At 44.6% G+C, this 27,457-nt stretch overlaps 1 protein-coding gene across 2 annotated transcripts in view; it reads left to right on the top strand.

Annotated features, from left to right (window-relative positions):
- Positions 1 to 27,457, top strand: part of sema5a (sema domain, seven thrombospondin repeats (type 1 and type 1-like), transmembrane domain (TM) and short cytoplasmic domain, (semaphorin) 5A) — a 191,416-nt gene that overhangs the window by 112,499 nt on the left and 51,460 nt on the right. For both annotated transcript variants that reach the window (XM_078237393.1, XM_078237404.1), the window contains exons 8-12: positions 3,691 to 3,976; positions 7,921 to 8,056; positions 8,244 to 8,448; positions 16,611 to 16,818; positions 21,976 to 22,093. In XM_078237393.1, the coding sequence (XP_078093519.1) occupies positions 3,691 to 3,976; positions 7,921 to 8,056; positions 8,244 to 8,448; positions 16,611 to 16,818; positions 21,976 to 22,093 (953 nt within the window). The remainder of the gene's footprint in view (positions 1 to 3,690; positions 3,977 to 7,920; positions 8,057 to 8,243; positions 8,449 to 16,610; positions 16,819 to 21,975; positions 22,094 to 27,457) is intronic.

Here is a 27,457-nt window from a genome sequence, read left to right on the forward strand (position 1 = left end):
ATATAAATGACTTGGAGGAAAATGTATCTGGTTTGATTAGTAAGCTTGTGGACGACACAAAGATTGGTGGATTTGCGGATAGCGATGAGAACCATCAGAGGATACAGCAGGAAATAGATCAGTTGGAGACTTGGGTGGAGAGATGGCAGGTGGAGTTTAATCCGGACAAATGTGAGGTAATGCATTTTGAAACATCTAATACAGATAGGAAATATACAGTAAATGGCAGAACCCTTAAGAGTATTGATTGGCAGAGGGATCTGGGTGTACAGGTACAGAGGTCACTGAAAGTGGCAACACAGGTGGAGAAGGTAGTCAAGAAGGCATACGGCATGCTTGGCTTCATCGCTGTGGCATTGAGTTTAAAAATTGGCAAGTCATGGTGCAGCTTTATAGAACCTTAGTTGGGCTGCACTTGGCATATAGTGTTCAATTCTGGTCGCCACACTACCAGAAGGATGTGGAGGCATTGGAGAGGGTACAGAAAAGATTTACCAAGATGTTGCCTGGCATGGAGAGCATTAGCTATGAGGAGAGGTTGGAGAAACTTGGTTTGTTCTCATTGGAACGATGGAGGTTGAGGGGCGACCTGATAGAAATCTACAAGATTATGAGGGGCTTGGACAGAGTGGATAGTCAGAAGCTTTTTCCCAGGGTGGAAGAGTCAATTACTAGGGGGCATAGGTTTATGTGCGAGGGGCAAGGTTGAAAGGAGATGTACGAGGCAAGTGTTTTACATAGAGGTGGGTGCCTGGAACTCACTGCCAGGGGAGGTAGTGGAAGCAGATACGATGGTATCTTTTAAGGGGAGTCTTGACAAATACATGAATAGGATGGGAATAGAGGGAAGGGTAGGGGGCTTTAGTTCAGTCAGACAGCATGGTTGGTGCAGGCTTGGAGGGCCGAAGGGCCTGTTCTTGTGCTGTAATTTTCTGTTCTTTGTTCTTTGCCCTGCTGTTGTGGCCACATTATTTATATCCATAGAATTCCTACAGTGCAGAGGAGGCCATTTGGTCCATCGAGTCTGCACTGATTCTCCGAAAGAGCATCTTACCCAGGCCCAACCCCACCCCCCTGCCCTATCCCCATAACCCTGTGCATTTGCCATGGCTAACCCATGTAACCTTTATTTTTAAGCATTTGTGGGGCATAGGCGTCACTGGCTGGCGAGCATTTATTGCCCACCTCTAGGTGCCCGAGGGCAGCTGAGAGTCAACCACATCGCTATGGCTCTGGGGTCACATATAGGACAGATCAGGCAAGGACGGCAGATTTCTTTCCCTAAAGGACATTAGTGAACCAGATGGGTTTTTCCAACAATCAACAATGATCATCAGTAGATATTTAATTCCAGAATTGTTTTATTGAATTCAAATTCCACCATCTGCCATAGCAAAATTCGAACTCGGGTCCCCAGACCATTAGCTGAGTTTTTCGATTAATAATCTAGCGATAATACCACTAGCCATCGCCTCCCCTACACATCTTTGAACACTAAGAGGCAATTTAGAATTGCCAGTCCACCTAATCCACACATCTTTGGACTGGTTCAGTGTAGTCTCTGTCAATGGTAACCCCAGGATATTGATATTGGGGGATTCAGCAATGGTTAATGTCATTGAATCTCAAGTTCATAAGTTCATAAACTATAGGAGCAGAATTAGACCATTTGGTCCATCGAGTCCACTCCGCCATTCGATCATGGCTGATATGCTCCTCATCCCCATTTTCTTGCCTTCTCCCCATGACCTTTCAACCCATTACCAATTAAAAATCAATCTAACTCTTCCTTAAATTTACTCACTGTCCCAGCATCCACCGCACTTTGGGGTAGCGAATTCCACAGATTCACAACCCTTTGGGAGAAGTAGTTTCTCCTCAACTCTGTTTTAAATTTGCTTCCCCTTATCCTAAGACTATGACCTCTTGTCATAGAATGCCCCACCAGCGGAAGCATCCGCTCCACGTCTACTTTATCCATACCTTTTATCACCTTGAATATCTCAATCTGATCTCCCCTCATTCTTCTAAATTCCAGAGAGTGTAGGCCTAAACTGTTCAATCTCTCTTCATATGACAAACCCCTCATCTCTGGATTCAATCTGGTGAACCTCCTCTGAACTGCCTCCAATGCCACTACATCTTTCCTCAAATATAGGGACCAAAACTGTGCACAAGAATCAAGGGGTGATGGTTAGATTCTCTCTTTTTCGAGATGGTTATTGCCTGGCACTTGTGTGGCGTGAATGTTACTTGCCATTTGTCAGCCTAAGTCTGGACATTGCCCAGGTCTTGCTGCATTTGGATCTAGACTGTATCCAAGGAGTAATGAATAGTGCTGAACATTGTGCAATCATCAGCAAACATCCTCGCTTCTGAACTTACGATGGAAGGAAAGTTGTTGATGAAGCAGCTGAAGATGGTTGGACCTAGGACACCAGCCTGAGGAAACCCTGCTTTGATGTCTTAGGACTGAGATGATTGACCTCGAACAACCCATAACCATTTTTCTCTGTGTTAGATATGAGTCCGACCAGCGGAGAGGTTTTCCCTGATTCCCATTGACTCCAGTTTTGCTAGTAACCTTATGCCCAGTGCATTATTGCTGACAGCGAACTATTCTTTTACCTTGATTGTATGCATTTCCCAATTTAAAGAAGATATGCAGGTTCATTCAGTTTTTATCCAAAAGATTCTTACAATAGTCCCCAAGTTTTATATCCTGTACCAGATTTCGACTTCTCCTCTTGCTATTTAGGCAGCCCTCAATGGTTTATATGGGTTTAGGGCACAGAGGAAGTCTTGTTCCACTTCTGTTTGTTGAGCTTTTGAAGCCTATTTGTTTCAGTCATTTGTTAATTATTTCATGTGTTTTTTTATCCCCCAGTTATTGTAGCAGGTTTCTGAAGCACCTGGCACTGTTGTTCTGGACCCATTGCACCACATGTTGTCAGGATCAGATGGCATGTGAGTAACAATGGCCAATCACAGTCCGCTCACCTTTCCCAGTTTTAACATGGTGCCATGGCAGATTAACAGAAGTGCAGTGCCACACCAAATTTAATATTTAAAATAAATATTGGGGTTAATGTCTCTATGGGGGTTCTCCCACATGTTCACCATAATTTCAGCATAATAGCCACTGAAACCCTGGAAACATTATTATAAATCATAAATTTCACAACACATTGTGCCGGTCTCTATCATTTCTGTGAGTTTCGTAGCTCTCTCATAAAGGGGCAGAATCTTAGATTACATGCAGGGGCCAATCATGTGGCCTGAATCTGTGAAAAGAGGAGCATTTCTTTTAATTGACGTTTTTCCTATTGGCCCCTCTTGCTCAGGGGTAATGTGGCCTTGACAACCCCCAGCCTTTGGATGGCACAGGCAGGAACTGAAGGTGTACCCACAGCAATAATTGGACTCCTCCTGTCCCGTACTAGTTAGGTGTCTTCTTACCAACACTGCAAAACTTAAATGGGCCAACACTGGAGGACACGAGTGGCATAACGACTTTAATTTCGGGAATTTCATAAGTGAATTTTGTGGTTACTATTCTGTCAAATGTAGGCACTGGAATTGTTACTTGGGAGAGAAACCAATTCTGTTGCAAGAGCCACAGTAAAAGTACAATATCCAAAAAGCATCAAAACTGTGATTTTGGTTACCTTTTTACAATTTTGTTTTTAGAGCCAAATTTTGTGTCATCCTATGACATTGGAAACTTCACCTATTTCTTCTTTCGGGAGAATGCAGTGGAACATGACTGTGGAAAAACTATTTTCTCCAGAGTGGCCAGAGTGTGCAAAAATGACATTGGAGGGAGATTTCTCCTGGAAGATACATGGACAACCTTTATGAAAGCCCGATTAAACTGTTCTCGCCCTGGTGAAATTCCTTTTTATTACAATGAGCTGCTAAGCACATTCTTCTTACCTGAACAAGACATGCTGTATGGAATCTTCACCACAAACGTGTACGTACCTACTGAATCTTGCCGATTTTTGTGTGAGAAAGAGAATACTTAGCCTAACATCTGTCACCAGGAAAATGCTAGGATCAATTATTAAAGAGGCATTTAGAAAATCATAATACTATCAGGCAGAATCAACATGGTTTTGTGGAACGAAAATCATGTTTGACAAATTCATTAGTGATCTTTAAGGATGTAGCAAGCAGGGTGGATAAAGGGGAACCAGTAGATGTTGTGCATTTGTATTTCCAAAAGGTATTAGATAAGGTGCCCCATAAAAGATTATTGCACAAGATAAAAGCTTATGGTGTTGGAGGTGATATTTTAGCATGAATGTAGAACTGTCTAACAGAAAGAGAGAGTTTGGATAAACGGTTATTTTCAAATTGGCAAACTGTAACTGATGGAGTCAGTTAGGGATCAGTGCTGGGGTCTCAAATATTTTCCATCTATATTGATGACTTTGGTGACTGTATTGCAGCCAAATTTGCTGATGATACAAAGTTAGGTAGGAAAGCAAATTGTGAGGAGGATATAAAGGGGGCAATCTTACCATCGCGCTCTACCCCCCGGCCAATGGGCGAGGCGAGCTGGTAAGATCATGAGAGAGCTGAGAATTCAGGTTTGCGCCTGATTTCTTGCCTCTCACGATCTTACCGGCACCGGATATCCGGCACAATCAGCCTTGTCCCCATTTCCGCCGTGAGAACAAACAAAGAACAAAGAACAGTGCAGCACAGGAAACAGGCCCTTTGGCCCTCCAAGCCTGTGCCGCTCCTTGGTCCAACTAGACCAATCGTTTGTATCCCTCCATTCCCAGGCTGCTCATGTGACTATCCAGGTAAGTCTTAAACGATGTCAGCGTGCCTGCCTCCACCACCCTACTTGGCAGCGCATTCCAGACCCCCACCACCCTCTGTCTAAAAAACGTCCCTCTGATGTCTGAGTTATACTTCGCCCCTCTCAGCTTGAGCCCGTGACTCCTCGTGATCGTCACCTCCGACTTGGGAAAAAGCTTTCCACTGTTCACCCTATCTATACCCTTCATAATCTTGTATACCTCTATTAGATCTCCCCTCATTCTCCGTCTTTCCAAGGAGAACAACCCCAGTCTACCCAATCTCTCCTCATAGCTAAGACCCTCCATACCAGGCAACATCCTGGTAAACCTTCTCTGCACTCTCTCCAATGCCTCCACGTCCTTCTGGTAGTGCGGCGACCAGAACTGGACGCAGTACTCCAAATGTGGCCTAACCAGCGTTCTATACAGCTGCATCATCAGACTCCAGCTTTTATACTCTATACCCCGTCCTATAAAGGCAAGCATACCATATGCCTTCTTCACCACCTTCTCCACCTGTGTTGCCACCTTCAAGGATTTGTGGACTAGGTCCCTCTGTGTTTCTATACTCCTGATGACTCTGCCATTTATTGTATAACTCCTCCCTACATTATTTCTTCCAAAATGCATCACTTCGCATTTATCCGGATTAAACTCCATCTGCCACCTCTCCGCCCAATTTTCTAGCCTATCTATATCTTGCTGTATTGCCCGACAATGCTCTTCGCTATCCGCAATTCCAGCCATCTTCGTGTCATCCGCAAACTTGCTGATTACACCAGTTACACCTTCTTCCAAATCATTTATATATATCACAAATAGCAGAGGTCCCAGTACAGAGCCCTGCGGAACACCACTGGTCACAGACCTCCAGCCGGAAAAAGACCCTTCGACCACTACCCTCTGTCTCCTATGGCAAAGCCAGTTCTCCACCCATCTAGCCACTTCTCCTTGTATCCCATGAGCCTTAACCTTCTTAAGCAACCTGCCATGTGGGACTTTGTCAAATGCCTTACTGAAATCCATATAGACGACATCCACGGCCCTTCCTTCATCAACCGTTTTTGTCACTTCCTCAAAAAACTCCACCAAATTTGTAAGGCTGCATAAATGATTTAAATATATTTAAAACCGAATTTTAATGCCATTAGCACATCCAGGACTCAATCGTCTGTGCCCACTTGCCTCTGTGGCCTCGCCAGGAGAGGTGCTCTCCAGCAAGAATCACAGCAAGTCCCCAGCAACTGGGAACAGATGTTATAGCCTCGCTGGTAGAACCGGAGGCCATTGAAGCCCCCCCACCCCCCCCCCCCCCCCCCCCACCCCCCCCCCCCCCCCCCCCCCCGCGGGAAGTTGGGGGCAAGGGACGGTACCCCTTGGGCAGTACCAGCCTGGCACCCTGACAGCGCTCACTGGACACTGGGCAGTGCCAAGAGGGCAGGGCCTGAAGGGGCAGAGTCTACTAGGGGGGCAGGATCAGACTGGGGTGGGACGATTGGTGGTGGGGGGGGGGGAGAAACCCTGCTGGGCACTCTGCATTGCGATCAGTGGGGGGAGGGAGGAGGGCCTGCTGCCACTGTGCATTGCAATCAAAGGAGGGATGGAGGGGGGGCCTGTTGCCACTCTGCATTGCAATAGGTGGGGAAAGGGAGGGGAGATTGATCCGGGTAGGAGGCGGTCGTGGGGGTTGACGTATCTGAGGGGGGTAGGGGTCGTGGGGCCGATCTGTCCGGGGAAGTGGTCATGGTGGTCGAACTGGATGGGAGGCTTTTGACAGGCCACGGGCCCCATGGTAGCTGGGGCGGGGGGGCCATGTTTAGGCAATGGATGCCTGGTGAGAGCAGCAGAAGCTGTGCATCAGGTCTTAGAGCAGAGAGATCTGCACATGCGCAATGGCACCCTCTGCTGTTCTCAGCCAGTTTTCTGGCAATATAAACCCCATCCTTTCCCCAAAGCGAGAAACAGTTTTTTTGAGGTTTTTCTGCTCTAAGTGCATAAGATCGCTGATTTGGACTTGCCCAAAAAACGGATCAGAAACTTTCCCATTTCTGGACTTAGATTTTTTTCATATGATTGCCCCCAATGAATCTGCAGGGGGATATAGATAGGCTAAATGAATGGGCAAAAAGTTGGCCAATGGCATATAATGTGGGAAAATGTGAGGTTGTCCACTTTGGCAGGAAGAATTGAAAATCAGAAAATTATTTAAATGACAAGAGACTACAGGATGGTGCAGTGCAGAGGAATCAGGGTGTCCTCGTACACGAATCCTAAAATGTCAGCATTCAGGACAAGAAGGCAAACAGAATGTTGCCCTTTATTTCAAGTGGAATTGGGTATAAAAGTAATGAAGTCTCGCTAAACTGTATAGGGCACTGGTGAGATTACAGCCAGAGTATTGTGTACGATTTTGGTCACCTTGCTAAAGGAGGGACATATTTACATTGGAAGCAGTTCATAGAAGGTTCTCATGCTGATTCCTGGGATGAGGGATTTGTCATCCAAGGAATGCACTTGGGCCTATATTCATTGGTGATTAGAAGAATGAGAGATGATCTTATTGAAACATACAAAATTCTGAAGAGGCTTGACTGGGTAGATGCTGAGAGGATGCTTCCTCTTGTCAGGAAATCTTAAAACTAGGGGGCATAGTTTAAAAGGGTCTCCCATTTAAGATGGCGATGATGACAAATTTCTTCTCTTAGAGGGTTGTTTGTCTTTGGAACTCTCTTCCCCAGTGAGCAGTGGAGGCTGCGTCAATATATTCAGAATTGTTGGGCAGAATTTTGGTTGAAATAGAAGTCGGGGTTTATTGGGGACAGGCAGGAAAGTGGAAATAAGGCCACAATCGGATCAGTCAGGATCTTATTGAATGGTGACAGGCTTGAGGGGCCGAATGGTAGACTGCTGTTTCTATTTACATTCTTGTGACAACTGCATTGTTGTGTTCCTTCACGATGCCTTTTGGACCAAATAGCCTCCTTCTGCACTTTAGGATTCTATGATTCTATGATTTCAGATGTTATACCTTTATTTGTTAGTGCAGATTGAAATGAAACCATAATTGTCAAGATTATTTTATTATACATGGGTGTGTTTCCTACAGGAATAGTATCGCAGCTTCGGCTGTCTGCATGTTTAATCTGAGCGCCATTACACAAGTTTTTGCTGGACCATTCAAATTCCAGGAGAATTCCCGGTCAGCATGGCTGCCTTTTTCCAATCCTAGTCCTAATTTTCAGGTATTTATGATTCAGCAAACTGTTTGTGATTTTATTGAAGTAGTTCTTAATTGTAGGATTTTGTTGCAAGTTTCAGTGATAATTGCTTTTGATTTTAATGTATTTCAATGATTGTTCAATATTCTTTTATTTGTGTTTCTTTGTCATTTCCATCAGAAACTTACTTTTTGAATTTATACTTCATTAGTGTGGTACTATCGATTATGGTCCTTACATGAATCTCACAGAGAGGAATCTCCAGGATGCTCAGAAGTTTATTCTCATGCATGAAGTGGTGCAGCCCATCTTTCCAGTCCCTTTCTTCATGGAAGACAACAGCCGGTTTTCTCATATTGTGGTGGATGTTGTGCAGGGAAAGGACATGCTCTTCCATGTTATGTATTTGGCTACAGGTACCTTAAACTAATTCATAGTCCAAGAATGAAATGCATGACCTGCATGCACATTACTATGTCAATGGTCAGCATTAATATTATTCAATAAACATTTATAAAACACTTAGCTCATCCCAACAATAGATTTCACATATCTGCTGTTGACACCCAGCCCTACTTCACCATCACCACTCTTAACTCCTTCACTGTTGCTAAATTATCAAACTAAATTAACTAAATTGTCGAATGTTCAGTACTGAATGAGCAGAAACTTCTTCCTATTAAACATTGGGAAGACTGGAGCCACTGTCTTCAATCCCTACTATAAACTCCACACTGTGGTTACTGATTCCATCCCTCTCTCTAAGTTGTCAGAGGCTAAACAAGACTGTTTGCAACCTCGTCATATTTGACCCCAAGATATGTTTCCAACCACATTACAATGACATCACGAAGACTGCCTCCGTAACCTTGCCCAACCCGGCCCCTGTCTCAGCTCATCTGCTGCTGAAACCCTCATCCATGTCAATATTACATCTAGACTTGGTCTGACAGCATCTGTGGAGAGAGAATAGAGCCAACATTTTGAGTCAGGATGACCCTTCGTCAGAGATTTATACTCTTCTAATTTTCTTTGTCCTTAGCTGTGACAAAGGGTCATCCAGACTCGAAACATTGGCTCTATTCTCTCTACACGGATGCTGTCAGACCTGCTGAGATTTTCCAACATTTTCTGTTTTTGTTTCAGATTCCAGCATCCGCAATATTTTGCTTTTACTTCTAGACTTGACTATTGCACCACACTCCTGGCCAGTCTCCCTCATTCTACCCTCTGCAAGGCTGACGTCATCTAAAACTCTGCTCCTCATGTCCTAACTTGCACCAAGTCCCGTTATCCCTGTGCTTGCTCATCTACATTGACTCCTGGTGAAGAAAAACTCGATTTTAAAATTACCATTCTCATTTTCAAGTCACTCCATGGTCTTGCCCCTCCTTTCTCTGTAATCCCTTCCAGCCCACAATCCGAGAGACTCTTTGGATTTTGACCTGCTCAATATTCCTGATTGGAATCACTCCACCAATGGCAGCCATACCTTAACCAAATGGGCCCTAAGCTCTAGAACATCCACCCTAAATCTCTCCCCCCTCTCATGTTCTCTTTCCTTTCTTAAATACTTCTTAAAAGAAGTAAGCTTTTACTATCTGTCCTAATAGCTCATCTATCTCACTATTGAAGTTTGTTTTATAACCCTTCTTTGCAGCATCTTGGGATATCTTATGATTTTAATAAATACAAGTTGCTGTATGTGTGATTGGTAATTTATGAAATCACATGTCACTTTAACAATAATCCATTTGCTTACATCACAACAATTGTGAGATTGTATGTAATGGTTCTGATTGACAAATAAGTATGCTCTGTTTCATTTAGATATCCTTTACTAAAAATCACTACCATTTGTAATTGTAATTGCAGTTTGCTAAGTTACCGAATTACAAACACTTCTAATCTGTCACTCAAAGCTAACCATCACTGTTGTCCGAGGATGTTGGTGTTTTAATTGTTTCCTGTCCAGTTGGGCAGGTGACCCTTCAATACAGGTAGTCACTGAGTCCAGGCCTTGCTGTTTCCTCTAAGTTGGACACTACAGAAAGAGAGGCAGTATATGCCTCTTGCCCAGCTGTTTACTGATGTGAATTTATAACTAGCCGTGCTGCATTTAAAACTTCCATTAACTAATTGTTGATTGATAAGTTCTGTTGTACAGACCATCTGGAATGGAGGAATTGGCAAATTTGAAAAAAGATGTTGGGAGCTGGGGAGAACTTAAGCTCACACAGAGTGAAGTAATTTTGACTTTAGCCAATAGTGTAAAACCGGAGCTAACGGGGGATTTTGACCCTGGACTCTCTGCACATGGGATCGGTGGAGTGGGGTCAAAATTCTATGAGATTCGAAAAGCGCAGTTCACTCCGACATGACCACACTTTCCGAGTTTCATTGAGCATCACCAATGATGTAATCAGGTTCATGCCCATAACCACGAACCTGATTTTAATTCATTTTAATATATCTGAATGTAATTAACTCAACCCCTTTCCAAAGTATCCCCCAACGCTGGATATTCAGTCACGTCGGCGAGGTTCGCAGCAGATTTTTAAAACGTCCAGGGGCTCCCTCTGGAGCTCAAAGGTAATTTTAGCCCCTGGGGGAGAGGGACATGGCCAGGCAGTGCCCTGGCAATGCCCCCTGGCACTGCTCCCTGGCACTCTTCCCAAACCTGAAGCTTCTGCTTAGAAGAGCAAGAGGAGCAGGACACCTGGGAAAACCTCCTAGTCATATATCATCCCGACTTGGAAATATATTCTTCATCATCACTGGGTCAAAAATATGGAACTCCCTAAGTAAGAGCAATGTGTGAGTACCTTTATTCACCAGGTGGACTGTAGCAGTTCAAAGAGGCAGCTTATCATCTCCTCTCTAGGGATTTTAGGAATGGGTAATAAATGCTGGCCTGCGACAATACATTTCATGAATTAATAAAAAAATTATCACAATGTCCAGTGAATATCTGCATTAGGGAGTGCCCTGCAGCTCGACTATACATCATTCCCTATTTCCAGGGAGACCATGAGCAGGATGCTTTAGGATTTGACAGGATTTCAAGTTTCATCATGGTCCAGGGAGCCACTGAGTGCATACCTGTGGGCAAGTGAACCCTTCATTTAAATTTGGTGGTGCTCAGGAATGGGAATTGTTCTGTTTGTTTAATATGCAGTATGCCTGTGACCACTGACAATGCATCATTCAGTCAAATGCCTGTTATCCAGGGAGCTGCCATAATTAATTTAAAATAATGCAATTATCTATCTGACAGATCTTTGAACTCCAGCACAATGTGCATGGCAGGTTCTTGGTGACCTGGAATGCCCACTGATGCTATTTTTATAGTCTCCTGAGAATCCCCCAGACTGCAACCTCACACTCATACTTTGAAATCCACCAACAACCAGGAATATTGTTGAGTGGACCATTGGCATCTTGAAGCATAGGCTTAAATATTTTGGACCACTTGACTGCCAGACAACTGCAATAACAATGGTTGAGCGATGTTGAAGGGAGCAGGAATGCTGCCATGTGGAGAGAGGCGAGTAGCGTCTTAATCCATGATTTCTGTGCCACTGCCTCAGTGCATCTGTGAAGCCTACCCAGTGATCTGTTGGGACAAAGCTTTGACCATTGATGACAATGGGCAAGTCACTTTCAACTGCGGAGCTCAGAGCCACTATGACAGCTACCTGAGCTTCCGTTGCAGCACTTTCTATGGAAGCTGCAATGACTGTAGTGGGATTTGTGACCTCCGTCATTTGATGCTGGGCTCCACAGGCCACTGGATGGAATTGGCCAATCACTTCATGTTGAAGAGGAGGTGGTTCCAGGCTCTGTCTGTTACACAAAACCTTTGATCTGACTGCTCCACAGCAGCAGTAGTGTCGGACCTTGCTCCCAACAAGATGGCATCTCTGGTGACCCCCTCACCCAGTCTGCTTGCTACTCACTGATGCCCAATGCAAAACCTTCTTCGACCCTAGCTTTAAAGTTATGCCAGTTCCAGATTCTGAGCTGTTGTTTACAACAGTGACAGTCATGGATGTAGTGCAGTCTTCTGTATTCTCCTCTGCGTGCTTAACCTCTGGGGAATGAGCTGGCTGTTTTTTACATGAACTTGTACCAGGGGTTGAAGTGGATCTTGCTCCTGGGAGCCTGCAGTGATAATGCTGGAAGGGTTGGTGTGCATTTTGTGTGGAGCCACTACGGAGAATGGTGAATGTGACCATATGGAGTTAGGGAGTGAGGATGCGTTGTGGATTTATAAGGAAGCTGGAATACTCACATGCCTCTAGTTGATATGTCCCTTGTACCTCTGGTCACTGTCACACTCATTCCGTTGACAGTCAGCACTGTTTGCGCAAGGGGAATGGTGTTTTGAAGGTCGGATCTTGTTGCTAGCTGTTATCTGTTATTTGTTTCTGGAAGAGAAAATGAATGAGCGTATCGACAGGTATATTTCTGTTTATGTGATCTTTCACAAGAGCTGTAAGATGTCTGAGAAATGATTGATGCTTGTGAAGGAAGAGGTTGGGCTGTGAGAATGCCATTTCATTGTTAGGTGATGGGTGAAGCATGAAAAGGTTGTGGTGGTGGTGTATGTTAGATGGGACCTCACCTTAGCTACTTGTGTCAAGTCATTAAATTCCTTGTGGTGCTGGGGCCATTCTAGGTCAATCTCCTCCTACATGCTCCACATTAGTTGCTGCACCATGACATGGGTGACACGGTGGCACAGTGGTTAGCACTGCTGCCTCACAGCACAGAGACCCCGGTTCGATTCCAGCCTCGGGTCACTGTCTGTGCAGAGTCTGCACATTCTCCCCGTGTTTACGTGGGTTTTCTCCGGGTGCCCCGGTTTCCTCCCACATTCCAAAGATGTGTGAGTTAGGTTGATTGGTCATGGCAAAATTGCCCCTCAGTGTCAGGGAGATTAGCAGGGTGGATATGTGGGGTTATGGGGATAGGGCCTGGATGGGATTGTTGTTTGTGCATGCTTGATGAACCGAATGGCCTCCTTCTGCACTGTAGGGATTCTATGACTGCCAATGCCATAATAGGAGAATCTGGGTGCCTCCCTCTGTTTCCTGAGCTTTCATGATGGTCTCTGAACCCTCTCTCATCATTTTTCCTCCTAGACCTCTGTGCCTTCCTCTGCTTTCCCTTTATCATCCTCACCCCCTCTGGTTCCTTTCTTGGGTCTCCCTCCCTCAGCCACCTTCTTTCCACCTCACTAACCTTTCCTATCTTACACACCTCCCTAACCCTTCCATCTCCTCCTCCTCTGCCAACCCTTGACCTTCTCTCTGCCTGCACTTTACTAATCTCACTGGCTGTAACCATGTCGGTTTGGCCCCAGCTCCTCTCCAACACCATCCAGCACTCATACATTCTCTTTCCACATTCCTTTTTCTTGGTCTCTAACTCTTCTGTATCCTTTTACTGTGCTCTATCTTCCCTCTTCCCTTGTCTTCTAACCCTGCTTGACCAGCAGAATTCACTTAATCTTAACTGTCTCTGTGCAATGGTATGGGAGATCAATAATAAATAAAATGTCACAACCAGCAACACAATGTGACTGATATTTCTATTCGTGACACTGGCCATAATCTACTTATGGATTATGTCACCTGTGAATTATCTGATCAGTTTGAGTTGTCGCCATAAATATTTTATCATGTCATTTTGCAATCCATGACCTATATATTATCCATTTATTCCTTCTCTGCCTGTACTCATCAGGTAAAGCATGGCACTGGATGCAGTGGAACAGCTGCTTCACTCCAGTGAATTAATTTGAAGATTGTAACATCCCATGGGTTTATATGCATGTGCAAAAGAAAATTACAGTTCATGTAAGGCTGCGTCAGATTAAACAAATCAGCCATCAGATGCAATGTTTTGGGAAAACTCAATCTATCTTCATTGTCAGGATGTCACCCAACACATTTCTGTGCTGCCGGCTTCATAATATTAGGAGAACCACTTTTAGGAGTTTCACTAAACACAGGACTTAAACCTATAGGGACAGAGGTCAAATCCTTACTTCCAGCCATTTAAACTTAAAATAACCTGAGTGTTGCAAATCTCTTGGCTTCTCTTGCCGTGTTCTGAATGTGGATTGTGGGGCAACTTTATTCATCTCTGCTCTGACAGGTAAATCGGACATGTGGGTGTTTACGGCCAACAAGTAATGATATGACAGCTCACTTATACTGTCCCGTCTGTACGTTGTCTTCGAAAGTGAGGTTGATGCCAAATCTAACAAAATCATGTGTGAAATATTTTCAGCTTCTCTCTGCCATTGATCTAATCACACCACATTAATCAAGTTATAAAATGTTAAATACCTTTTTCAGAGACATGAAAATCAATTCCAAGATAGCAGCATCAAGTCATATTGGAGAAATAGATATTCTGCATTAATATAGTAATTGAAGTGGTGAAAATGCTAATTCTTGTACCGCTGAGCTCTGACGATAGATTTTTCTCCACAATCCTGTCCAAAAGCAATGGAACATTCGAGGAGATAGGTAATGCAGGCTGCTGGTCTGACCTCTGTTTCCCACTTCCTGAACTCACCAGGAATCCCAGCTTGGGTCACTGTCTGTGCGGAGTCTGCACATTCTCCCCGTGTCTGCGTGGGTTTCCTTCAGGTGCTCCAGTTTCCTCCCACAGTCCAAACGACGTGCTGGTTAGGTGCATTGGCCATGCTAAATTCTCCCTCAGTGTATCCGAACAGGTGCCGGGATGTGGTGACTCGGGGATTTTCACAGTAACTTCATTGCAGTGTTAATGTAAGCCTACTTGTGACTAATAAATGAACTTTAAAGACTTGCTGGTAAGGGGCTGCAAGAACAGGGCAGGCCTCTGGATTTTCATGGTTATTGCTAACTTCTCTCTCTCTCTCTCTCTCTCCCCCTCCTCGCTCCGTAACCTCTCCCCCAACCCTGCCTACTCTCTCTTTTTTCTCACTCTCTCTCTCTCTCTCCCTCCTCATTCCGTCCATCCATCCCCCCACCCTCCCAGGAACAGCCAGGAAAATGAGGGAACAGCCTCTGGAATAATGCTCTTTCCCTCCAACATTCAGTGCTCTTACATACCCTTTCCATCCCCTTCCATGTCCCTTAACTCTCCTGTAGCCTTTCACTCTCCTGTAGTCTAACAGATTTTTAGTCTTCATCCTCAGGGTCCTTCCACCCACAATAAGTTCAGATGCTGTCACTAGAATTCCTAGGACTTCTGCAGGGAGCTCCCTCTTGTTGATGGCTGTCCTCCTGGGAGCTTACGCTGCATGGCCGGTCAGCCCTGACCCAACAAAATGGATCACAATCATGGCAGGGTCAAAGAAATGGGCAGAAATCTTGCCTCCCTGCTATTCTGCCAGCCAGGGGAAAATAATAGAAAATACTATGAGAAAACAACCCATTCGAATCAGCCAGTCCATGTTGGTGCTTATCCTCCACATGAGCAAATGGTTCCAATAACCTTCACCAATTTTATATCCCATTATCTGCCTTTCCCTTATCCTGTTATTTAATCTAATTTTGAACATTGACATCTTTCTGTTTCAATCAGCAACCGCTGTAACCTCAAAACCCTCTGTTAAGAAATTCCTTCTCTCCTGTTCTAAATCTGTTAAGGTTGATCTGATATTTATTGCCCCCCTCAGCGATCTCTCAGCGACTGGAAACAATCTGCTTTTATCTGCCTTGTCACACCCTTTAATAATTTTAAACACTCCATTATATTGCCCTCTAATCTGAATTGTTCTACTGAACAAAGCCTCATTTTTTCAGGTCATTCCTCGCATTTGTATTTCCTCATACCAGAGAGTATCTGATTGAATTTCAACTGTAACCACATTAATGCCTTTCCCATAGTACCAAATCAAAGCCAGACCACAGTGTAATTACAGCCTTCAAAGTAGCAAAATTGATTTAAATTCAGTCTCGTAAACTTTTTTATTTTAATATCTTGGAAGGTAAATGGATTTACTTTTTGCTGGAGCTTACTCTTCTGAGCTGTATTGATTTTAATGAATATCATTATGGAGCAATGCAACTTCAAGAACATAAAAGAGTCGGAGAGTTCAGTATTGACAGTACACACCACACAATATGAACATACTAATCTTTACAAGATTTTTCCATCCAATACAAGCTGCAACTTGAAATGTTCAATACTTATGTTCCTGACTCGTGTGATGTTCAGGGGCACAGTGTGCAATTTGTTGAGCTGTGCGACGAAAGGACAGTTGTTTTTTTTATCTTGACCTTCCACTTTAATAATTCACTTTGTCTGAGGAATAGCAACGATAGAGCTTTAATGCACCACCTCATCTGTTTATGTTTATGTTGGGTTTATTCAGTCACATTTTAAAAGCTTTGTCTGATGAGTGTGCCAGTCCCTGTTTGTTGATGGCGGAATGTTGAATTTGGCTTGTAGAAATACTGCAATACTTCTGAGGCCATTGGGTTTACGCAATAAAAAATTAATTTGTTCTGACCAGCTATTATTTCCACTGTACCTACCACTCAGCTTCTTCTATTTTATTTCTCCCTTCCAGACTATGGGACTATTAAGAAAGTTCTTGCCCCTGTGAATCAAAGTGGGAGTGGCTGTTTGTTGGAGGAAATAGAACTTTTTCCATTTGATCAGCGAGAGCCTATAAGGAACCTTCAGATCCTACACAGTCGCAGTGTTCTGTTTGTTGGCCTCAGGGAACACGTGATAAGACTCCCCCTGAAACGTTGCACCTTTTACAGAAGTCGGGGGTAAGTTTTTGAAGGTTGGAATGTATGAAGAAGTTTTTAAGCTGCATTGTCAGAAGATTGTGTTCTATTTTCTTATCTGAACAGCCTCAAGTTACACATGGGAGAATGGAAGAACCATGTTTGGTTAATTCTTTCAAGGTATTCTCTATCACTGAAACAGCAACAGCTCAGATACAAAGGGTCTAACTGTGTTTTTGAATGAACAGTACCAAATTGACATTTTCCCAGTGGGCTTTGAATGGGGAGAAATTTCCAGTTACATTCTGTGTTTTTAAATTGAGATGTCAGGTTAAAGAGCCAACATCTATTGTGTGAAAAACCAAGAGGGTTGAAAAATTTTAAAAGACGTAATCAGTCAGAAAGAGATGCTGATTTTGGGATTTAAAAGTCCAAAGATTATGGGAGAACAGAAAGAGGGAGGTAAGGTCTTCTGAAAGATACGGAAAAGACTGAGTTGGAGAAGGAAATTGGCCATTAAAGCTTTGATTTCAACATCAACTTGCAATCTCACCAACCACATCCACTCTGCACAATCTTCAGACTCTAAGGGTGGGATATTCTGGCCACGCCCACCCCAAGGTCGGAAAATCTCACCTGAGATCAACGGACCTTTGCATGGTCTGAGTCCTGCCCACTATGATTCCTGTGGCGGGTGGGACGGGAACATTCGGCCCTAAGTCTCCTGCCCCTTAGTCCCTGTTCATATAGTCCCGCTCTGTATCTCTCCACAAATGCACTGCCATTACTGGCCACTCCTGAGTGGAAAAGTTGGACTCGTGTACCAGTGGGAGAGGTGCTGATATCATGGAGTGGGGGAAGAATGCCACTGCAAAGATTTAACAGTGCAAGTCTCCCAGGTGGCAAGACGCCTAAAGGACTTTTCCCCAAAACATTTCTAAGTGTCATAACAGCGTGAAAACAGGAGTCCTTTGCTCTGGTCTTTTGGGCGAGCTCGGCACTGCAATCTTCTGGCACTCTGTCAATTTCTTTGACAGCTGGGAGTTCAGTGCCAGCAAGGGGCATGGGGGGGGGAGCCTAAGTACGCCGGTGAAGCTGGCTACAGAGCGCATGGGCACCATTACGCAGGGTGCACCAATCTCCTAATGAACTGGGAGGCCCCCCCCCCCCCCCGTCATTGTGCATAGCCGCCCCGTTGTAGGCCCCACCCCCACTCAGGCCCCATCTGCCTTGGAACTGCCTCTGGCACATTTAAAGTGCTAAATCAGGCACTGCCAGGATGCCAGGTGGGCAATGCTAGGGTGCTACTGCCCAATGGGCACTGCCCGGCCATGCCCCCGACCACCAGGGAGCTTCAATATTCTCCGATCCCCATAGCATGGTCATTGCACCTGGTCCCTGCTACTGTAGAGCAGTAATGATTCTCACCGGTTTGAAGTCTTTTCAGCGAGGAGGGAAGTATCCTGGAAGGCAGAATCAGCAGTGCCGAACTCGGTATGTACATGTTAATGTAGCCAATTCTCTGCTCATAGACTGTGTCTCCTTTCTGGGTGCGAGGCCATTCTTGCCAGTAAAAAAAGGCCAGGAAAATGGCACAAATTGGATTTTTAGCCCTTCATGCTATCTCCCCAGCTCACCACGCCGATCGACGGACGCGGTGCATCAGTAAGATAGTGCCCAAGGTGTAGCCCTAGGTAAAGGCGGGATTAATCTGACCTTGGGCCATATGATTTGCAGCCCTGGGTTTACAATGTTAAAGTTCTCCTCAGTTGCTGATGTTTATCTTGATCGCTCAAAAAAAGAAAGTGCAGCAAATTGTGTATTCCAGTGATGGAAAAATAAATCACTCGCAGAAAACCTATACCACTCTATTGCAACAACATCAGGGGAAAGGAAGGTCTTTGTATGCGTTCCATTAATCATGGTCAGAGGTGCTGGCAGTTTGCAATTTGTGTAGTGTTAAGTAGTGCAGTTGCAGTTGTTACACAGTGGTATATTGAAGGAACTAGAGTTCGAGTAATAGGTGAGTTTATCTTATTTTTGTTGTCTGGAATGGATCAATGCTGACTGCCACTGTTCACTTTAGTTTGCTCAGGGGATTGTGGGTATTGAGTGGTGAGCACTAAAATCATGGGTTGATGATTCCAATTTCTCTCTTTTCAATTTTCTCAGCTGTTTGGAAGCCGAAGGCAGGAACCACTCAACAGCACATTCTAGCTGAGCCAGCACACAGAAGTGCTTAATGATCTATTGACAAGTCATAGGCTTATCATCTCATATCATCCATCAGGCTAGCTTCTCATCAAATCAGCTTTGCAGGCTTTTATTGCAGTTCACATTTTGTCTTTTCTATCTCAGACAGTCTGTGGCAGTTAAACCTCATTTGGATTAGAGTTTTCAAAGCAGAGATCACAAAGGCTACGTCTGGGCTGCTCTGACACAGTTTATCAGCAGAAATGCTAGGCTGTAGATTAACGGAAAGAATTATGAAAAATAAACTTTACAGAGGTTAAGATTCGAATGGCAGTGTTTCACAGGTTGACGTAAGCAACCACACTACTCCATAGAATTATCTGACCTCTGAATTATTTGGTGAATTTTGAAAAAAAGGTTTTAGTGAAACAGGGATAATTGTGTATTATTGCATCTGGGTGTATAATTTTTGATAGATGAGCCTTAGAGTTTCCTAGGTATTATTGCATTGTGCCTTTATCTCTTTTATTATAGTGCACATTCTGGCTTTGTACTGGTGCAGGCTTTTATTAAATCAATAAGAAAACAAGCTGTTTTTTAGCAGTGAGAGTTGAACCTACAGTGGTTGCTGAGCTGACAATGATTGCTAGCTGGTTTTGTGTGCCAAGTGGATGTTGCTGTGATTATGCTCTGGTGATCATTAATTCATTCTGTCATGTTAATATTAATATTAATGTCCACAGTATCAAAAGGCCAGTAATTGCACAATTGATGCTTAGCCCAATTCTGGTCTAACTCTGGCAGTAGGGGGATCCAGATTTGTTAGGTTTCTGTCCTATTTTCACACACAACTGCAAACCCCAATCTGGGGAAGGGGAATACAGGAGGGACATGTTTGCAGTTATTGTCTTACATTTCAACATTAGTTTTTCATTCTTTCATGGGCATGGATGTTGCTGGCTCAGCCAGTATTTATTGTCCATTCCTAATTGCCCCTGAGAAGTTGCCGGGGGGCGGGGGGGGGGCAGTATTCTCATACTGGGTTGGGAATTCTGTAAAATGGGTCTCATAATACAGGCCAGGACTTTTCTCTGCTCAGATGAGATGGAAGTTAAATGTCTGGCATGGTTGGATCAGATCTGTTAATCCGCATTCAGGGAGCCAGAATAAGCAATGTTACCACTTCAGGATATTTGGTTTGACAGGCTCATGTTCACCCGCATGGCAGGGTGCTGCTCCTGTACTCTGGCTGCTGAAGTGATTGGTGAGTTTTCCTCATGTGCCCTGGCAGGTTTGGTGTCCACTCTTATTTAAAGGATGTGGACTCAGAGCTTTAGAAAAGGGTCATGGTTAGGTCAAACTGATGGAGCCTGATCGAGGGCAAACGCATCTGGAGTAAGCGTCAATGGCTTTGGTTCAGAGTCATTGTGATGGAGGCTGAGCTGCAAACAGTGTGTTGCATCAAGCATGGGCAAAGTTACCTGGACACTTTGTACCAGAAGATGGTCACACCACTTATGCTAGGCAGATGTTGATCACTAGTCTGGGACAGGAGGGTATGTTGGCAAGTCAGGCAGGGAAAGGGATCTAGCAGACAGTGAGGGAAGAGCCTCAGCGCCTTACATTGTCCAACAGGTATCAGGTGTGTGCTACCTGTGTGGACATGAAGGAGGAGTGCAAGATGGATGAGCAGACTGGCCATTGCACCATGCTGAAGGATGCCATTCAGATGGGGGCAGTGAAGAGGAATGTGGTAGTGATAGGAGACAATAAAGTCAGGGGATAGATACTGTTCTCTGCAGCCAAAGGTTATGTTGTCCGCCTGGTGCAATCTTTAAGGACATCTCCTTGCGGCTGGAAAGGAACTTGGAGCAGGAGGAGAAGGATCCAGTTATTTTGGTCCACATGGGAACTGACAACATGGGGTAGAATGATTAATGATCTGCATTGAGAATTTGAAGAGTTAGGGTCCAAATTAAAATGCAGAACATCAAAGGTAATAATCTCTGGACTGTTACTTGAGCAACGCACTAATTAGCATAGGGTGAAGCAGATTCGAGAAATAAACACTTGCTTTAAGAATGGTGTGGGAAGAAGGGTTTCTGATTCATGTGGCATCTGTACTCAGGCAAGAGTGAGCTGTTCCATTGAGATGGGCTCCACTTGAACCAGGCTGGGACCACTGTCCTGGTCAATTGTACAAATAGGGTGTGAACAGGGCTTTCTTTAGGTTGGGGGGTAAGTTTGGGTGAAGGAAGATTTGGAAGTCCAGAGAGAAAGGAGGAGTATAGCATGAGGATAAAGACAAAGATGAGTGGGATGGGAAGGGAGAGAGTTTAACAAAAACTCTCTCTCCCTTCCCATCCCACACCAGTGAATAAGGTCATTGCAGGGAGTAGAAGTAAAGATATAAATAAATTTCTTCATCTGAATGTATGGAGTATCTGCAAAAAAGTTGATAACAAGGAAAAGGTAAACAGAATTTGCGAGTAATCTAGCAGGTAATAAAAAATCAGATTGTAAGAGTGTTTATACATATATAAATAGGAAGAGAGTGGCTAAAGTTTATATTGGTCCATTAAAAGCAGAGACAGGTGAAATTATCATGGGGAATGAAGAAATGGCATTGATCAAATATATTGGGTAAAATTTTCCATTTTATTTTGTGAGTGTTGGACTAAGCGAGAAAACTGGCATGCCGCTCGCCCACTTTTCTCTCCATATTTTCCCATCCTGCCCGTGATGATGCCCGCAAGAGACCAGAAAATCCTGGTCTCTGAAAATCAATTTAGCTCAGAGATAGATTCTCATGGGCTGCTTTTGTCTCTAATTGCTGACCTCATGACTTCTAAAAAAACAGAAGACACAATTCATTTCTAGTTGATCCAACTGCACACATGGATAATTAAAGTAGCACATATATCCTGTACTGTGGTGTACTTTGCAGATATATGAGCAAGTTAAAGCTGAGAGTTAAAGGTCAACCTTTTTATCCTGTGTCCATAGTTCATGCGTGGGAGCTCGAGACCCTTACTGTGGTTGGGACTTGGTTTTAAAGAAATGTACAACATTAGAAGAGAGCATGAGTATGACCCAATGGGAGCAAGAGATCAGTCTGTGCCCAGTAAGTATATTCATTCACAAAATTCCCTTATCCTTTCAAACCTGTAAAATGAGTAGTTGAATTAGTTGTTACAAAAAATTACTTATGTTGCATATTCTCAATTGTTCTTTAGTTCTTCATTAAGGATTTATACCAATGGCTAATGTGCATAAATATAATGTGCTGGAACTGCTCACCTGAATTTTTTTTCCTCTTGCTCCATCTTTCCTGACTGTAATGATTTAAGAGGAAGCAGAGTTCATCATGTAACTTTACCAAAGTGTCCGTCCTGTATTTGTGAGCTAAGACAGAATGTAACTGTAACTATTTAACTACAGAGAACTTCACAGCCAAACATATCCTCAGCCGAGATCCCCTACATGTGACACCAAATCCAGAGCAATGTGGTGGACTTGTAACTTCCCTGTCAAATGGTCCAGCAAGCCACCTAGTTCAAGGGCAGTTAGGGATGGCAACAAATGCTCCTTTTGTTTTCCCAGGTGGGATAAATCAGGATCATGGTGGGTTCACCACGGTGCACATTTTCCAGCTGATTATTTTTTTCCCTTCATGGTTGGGTTCTCCTTGGTGGAGGGATAGAGTGTGACATTTGTGCATCGTGGTGAACCAACCATGATCCTGATTTATCCCACCTGGGAAAACAAAAGGGGCATTTGTTGCCATCCCTAACTCTCCTTGAACTAGGTGGCTTGCTGGACCATTTGACAGGGAAGTTACAAGTCCACCACATTGCTCTGGATCTGGTGTCACATGTAGGCCAGATCAGTAAGGACAGCAGATTTCCTTCCCTAAAGGACATTAACTGACCCGGATGGGTTCTGACAAAAATCTGTGATAGTTTCATGGTCGCCATTACTGCAACTAGCTTTCAATTTCAGGTTTTATTAATTGAATTTAAACTCCTGCAGCTGCCATGGTGGGGCTTGAAACCATGTCTCCAAAGTATTAACCTGGGTCATTGGATTACTAGTCCCATGACATTACCACGATGCCATCATGTTTGACTGGCAGACATTTGAAGAAGAGGAAGGCACAGGGTGATGTTTGAAGACCAGTACACTGGAATCGGGTTTCTTTTGATCATTCTGTGATACTGATTATTTCCAGCCAGTGGTAGGCTTCCATTCTTTCAAAGTGTGACAAAAAAAAATTGTTTAACTGATAAGATTGCTCAGGAGATATCCTGAGCATGAGGATTGGGCACTTTGGGATTGCAATTACTTTGTTTCTGGAAATGATTTCCCAAACGGTAGTGTGGTTTCTTGGAGCCCTGGAGTTCTGGAATAGCACACGGGTTGTCTGTATACCTCCACCTTCCATCATGTACTCCATGTCCGCATCCTTGCCTGGGAAGGAATTGTGGTGCTTAGGAAAGGAGATCCTGATTTGGGCCGTCACACAGGCAGGAAAATGATGTTTCATAAAATTACCAACGTTGTCTCTATTAGAAAATATTGAACAAAAATTACTCCCTCTTGAGTTCGCTGTCCTCTAATACTGTATGAAAAATGTAATACCTCTGTTTTACTCAACCACCCAATAAGTGGCATTCTGGAAGTCTAAAATTATAGAGATGTTCACAACACTGCCTATGTCCTCTTACCATCCCTTCTAAATTGAGCAAAATGCGAATGGATGCAATAGGACTAGAAAGGAAATGAGTACATTAAAGATAAAAAGCAGATGAGCTAAGTTTCCAAACATAATTACTGTGCGATTTTGTGTTTACTCCTTTTGAAAGATGTTCCGTTGGTCTGTCTTGTTCAGCATGTGCAAATAGAATGAATAAAGAAGCAACAGAGTGATGCTATCCTGATTGCATCTGGTGATGCACATTTTTAAAATAAGGAATTGAGTAAGTTTTGCACTGACCAAATGTCTGTGCTGGGTGGGGTGGGGGTGGGGTGATGGAGTGCAAGTTCCCAAGATTGTCACCTGGTGTCAGCATGATTATGAACTGAGAGAGAAACTGAAGCTGGGGAAGAGATTTGTAGTGGAATTCTGCAGGGAAGTGGCGTTCCCGATGGTAGAACTGTTCTCTTGCTTTCTCCTCTTCACCGTGCGATTACAGTTGATATTTAAAGTGTCAGCGCTGTGATTCCATGGTGGGGGAAGATTTTCAGTGGTGAAACCCACTGTCAGCTGACAATGCTGCAGCTGCAGGCCAGCTAGAATAATGTCTCCTGGAAGGAGGCTCTGCATCACGGTCACAACTTTTCTATCCAAATCCATTGCTATCAGTGTAAGACTTGAGAGCACAAAGGAGGCACAGGAGTATTTTTCATATTTAGATTTCACTTGTAAATATTTCACATTACATTGGTTTTACTTTAGTCATGTTTGCATTGTGGCTAATTGCTGAGACTAACTTAGAGATTTAAATATATTGGCCACCTCATGGTTGGCACACATAGTTACATGGGAATTAGGGACCTATTCTTTATTGTGGAGATATTGTCCAAGATCACTCTCAGTGGGGATAATTGAAATGTTGTAGGTGAACTCAAAGCACTGTAAGGACTGTGCCAGCCAACATTCTGAGAACGACCCACGTTTAAACAGTGCAGACACTGCCCATTAGGCTTTCATTTTCTTACCTTAATTGTTCCCGCGAGGCCCGATGCACCGTGGGGCCTGCCGTACCGCGAGGCCCGCCGTACCGCGAGGCCCGCCGTACCGCGAGGCCTGCCGCATTGCGACCTGTAACGTACCGCGAGGCCTGCCGTACAGTGAGGCCTGCCGCACCGCGATGCCCGCCGTACCGCGATGCCCGATGCACCGCGGCGCCTGCCGTACCGTGAGGCCCGCCGTACCGCGAGGCCCGATGCACCGCGGCGCCTGCCGTACAGCGAGGCCTGCCGCACCGCGATGCCCGCCGTACCACGAGGCCCGATGCACCGCGGCGCCTGCTGTACCGCGAGGCCCGATGCACCGCGGCGCCTGCCGTACAGCGAGGCCTGCCACACCGCGATGCCCGCCGTACCGCGAGGCCCGATGCACCGCGACGCCCGCCGTACCGCGATGCCCGCCGTACCGCGAGGCCCGATGCACCACGGCGCCTGCCATACCGCGAGGCCCGCCGTACTGCGAGGCCCGATGCACCACTGGTTTTATCTCTGCATCTCAATAACTGTCAGGAAATCAACATTTTGCATCCCGCTTAATTAAGTCACTCCATACACCACGTTTGCCACTATTTGTGATATATATAAATGATTTGGAAGAAGGTGTAACTGGTGTTATCAGCAAGTTTGCGGATGACACGAAGATGGCTGGGCTTGCAGATAGCGATGAACGTTGTCGGACAATACAGCAGGATATAGATAGGCTGGAAAATTGGGCAGAGAGGTGGCAGATGGAATTTAATCCAGATAAATGCGAAGTGATGCATTTTGGAAGAACTAATGTAGGGGGGAGTTGTACAATAAATGGCAGAGCCATCAAGAGTATAGAAACACAGAGGGACCTAGGTGTGCAAGTCCACAAATCCTTGAAGGTGGCAGCACAGGTGGAGAAGGTGGTGAAGAAGGCATATGGTATGCTTGCCTTTATAGGACAGGGTATAGAGTATAAAAGCTGGAGTCTGATGTTGCAGCTGTATAGAACGCTGGTTAGGCCACATTTGGAGTACTGCGTCCAGTTCTGGTCACCGCACTACCAGAAGGACATGGAGGCTTTAGAGAGAGTGCAGAGAAGGTTTACCAGGATGTTGCCTGGTATGGAGGGTCTTAGCTATGAGGAGAGATTGGGTAAACTGGCTTGTTCTCCCTGGAAAGACAGAGAATGAGAGGAGACCTAATAGAGGTGTACAAAATTATGAAGGGTATAGATAGGGTGAACAGTGGGAAGCTTTTTCCCAGGTCGGAGGTGACGATCACAAGGGGTCACAGGCTCAAGGTGAGAGGGGCGAGGTATAACTTAGATATCAGAGGGACGTTTTTTACACAGAGAGTGGTGGGGGCCTGGAATGCGCTGCCAAGTAGGGTGGTGGAGGCAGGCACGCTGGCATCGTTTAAGACTTACCTGGATAGTCACATGAGCAGTCTGGGAATGGAGGGATTCAAACGAATGGTCTAGTTGGACCAATGAGCGGCACAGGCTTGGAGGGCCGAAGGGCCTGTTTCCTGTGCTGTACTGTTCTTTGTTCTTTGTTCTTGTGGGCTCAGAAAAACTTCCTCCCAAGAGGAACTCTGGTTCCATTGATAATAGTAACTCACTGAAATTGTATTGATAGCTAAATAATGTTCTAGATTGGTTTGATAGGCACTTTGAGCGAAGCATCCCATAGCTGAAGAGGCCTCTGTTCGAAGTCCTTCCTTCTCCCTTCCCTTTTGGCATTTCCATTGAGAAACCTCTTGTTCCACATTCAATCGCCAGTGGAAATGATCTTTCACTGTTTACTCACGGAGAAATATCAAGTTATCCTTCATCCTCGTACTGATTGTTCCTCCCTTGGTATCACTCCCACTTACCATGTTGTTGCTGCACCCATTTATGCAGGAGATACAGAGCGCCATGTCCACCATTTTTACAATGTCTCTCCCTTTCACCTGCCTTAGTTCATTCCATAGTCTCCCTCTGTGCCCCTGACCAGAGAGTCATATCACATTCAGTAGATTGCCGGGCAATCATCAGGAATATCAACCCTAACTGTCAACATGAAAATTTCTCAGGTCATTTAGATCATAGGGCACAGCTCTCTTAACATAGCGCCAACAATATGTTTCAGCTCCAACCTCAGAAAAATACTTCACTCGTGCAACTTTTTCCATTCCCCACATCAGTGGCTTGCTGCCTCTCTGAAGGAGATTGGCAATTAGTGGCAAATTAGGAGCAGATTTTTGTTTTGGGGTTACACCCATGAGGAACTGGATTTAGCCTTCCTAATTCATTGTATTTTTAAAAACACTGGGCAGCATGATTGTGTCATTGCACCATGAACCTACCCAGTTGGACAAGAGTCTGTTTTTGAAGCATGTTGTTAAAGGAAATGATTCTGTTAACCATGAGTAAAACATATTTAAGACTAGGGCCTCGCTCGTCCCGAAACCTTAAAATCCCACCCGAGGTTGATGGACCTTCCCATGCTCCGCCCCTCACCTGCTTCAATTCCCGTGGCGGGCGGGCTGGTAAAATTCCGATCTAGATGTTAATTATTGTATCACAGAATCACCTAATTGTTACAGTGCAGATGGAGGCCATTTGGCCCATTGTGTCTACACTGGCTCTCTGATTGAGAAATTCACCTAGAGCCATTTCCCGCCTTCTACCCTGCACAATCTTCCTTCTCAGATAAAGGTCTAATTCCCTTTTGAATGCCTCGGTTGATCCCACCTCCAGCACATTCTCTGGCAGCGCAGTCCA

This window comes from Mustelus asterias, chromosome 2 (genome assembly GCF_964213995.1).
Source record: "Mustelus asterias chromosome 2, sMusAst1.hap1.1, whole genome shotgun sequence".
Classification (NCBI taxonomy): Eukaryota; Metazoa; Chordata; class Chondrichthyes; order Carcharhiniformes; family Triakidae; genus Mustelus; species Mustelus asterias.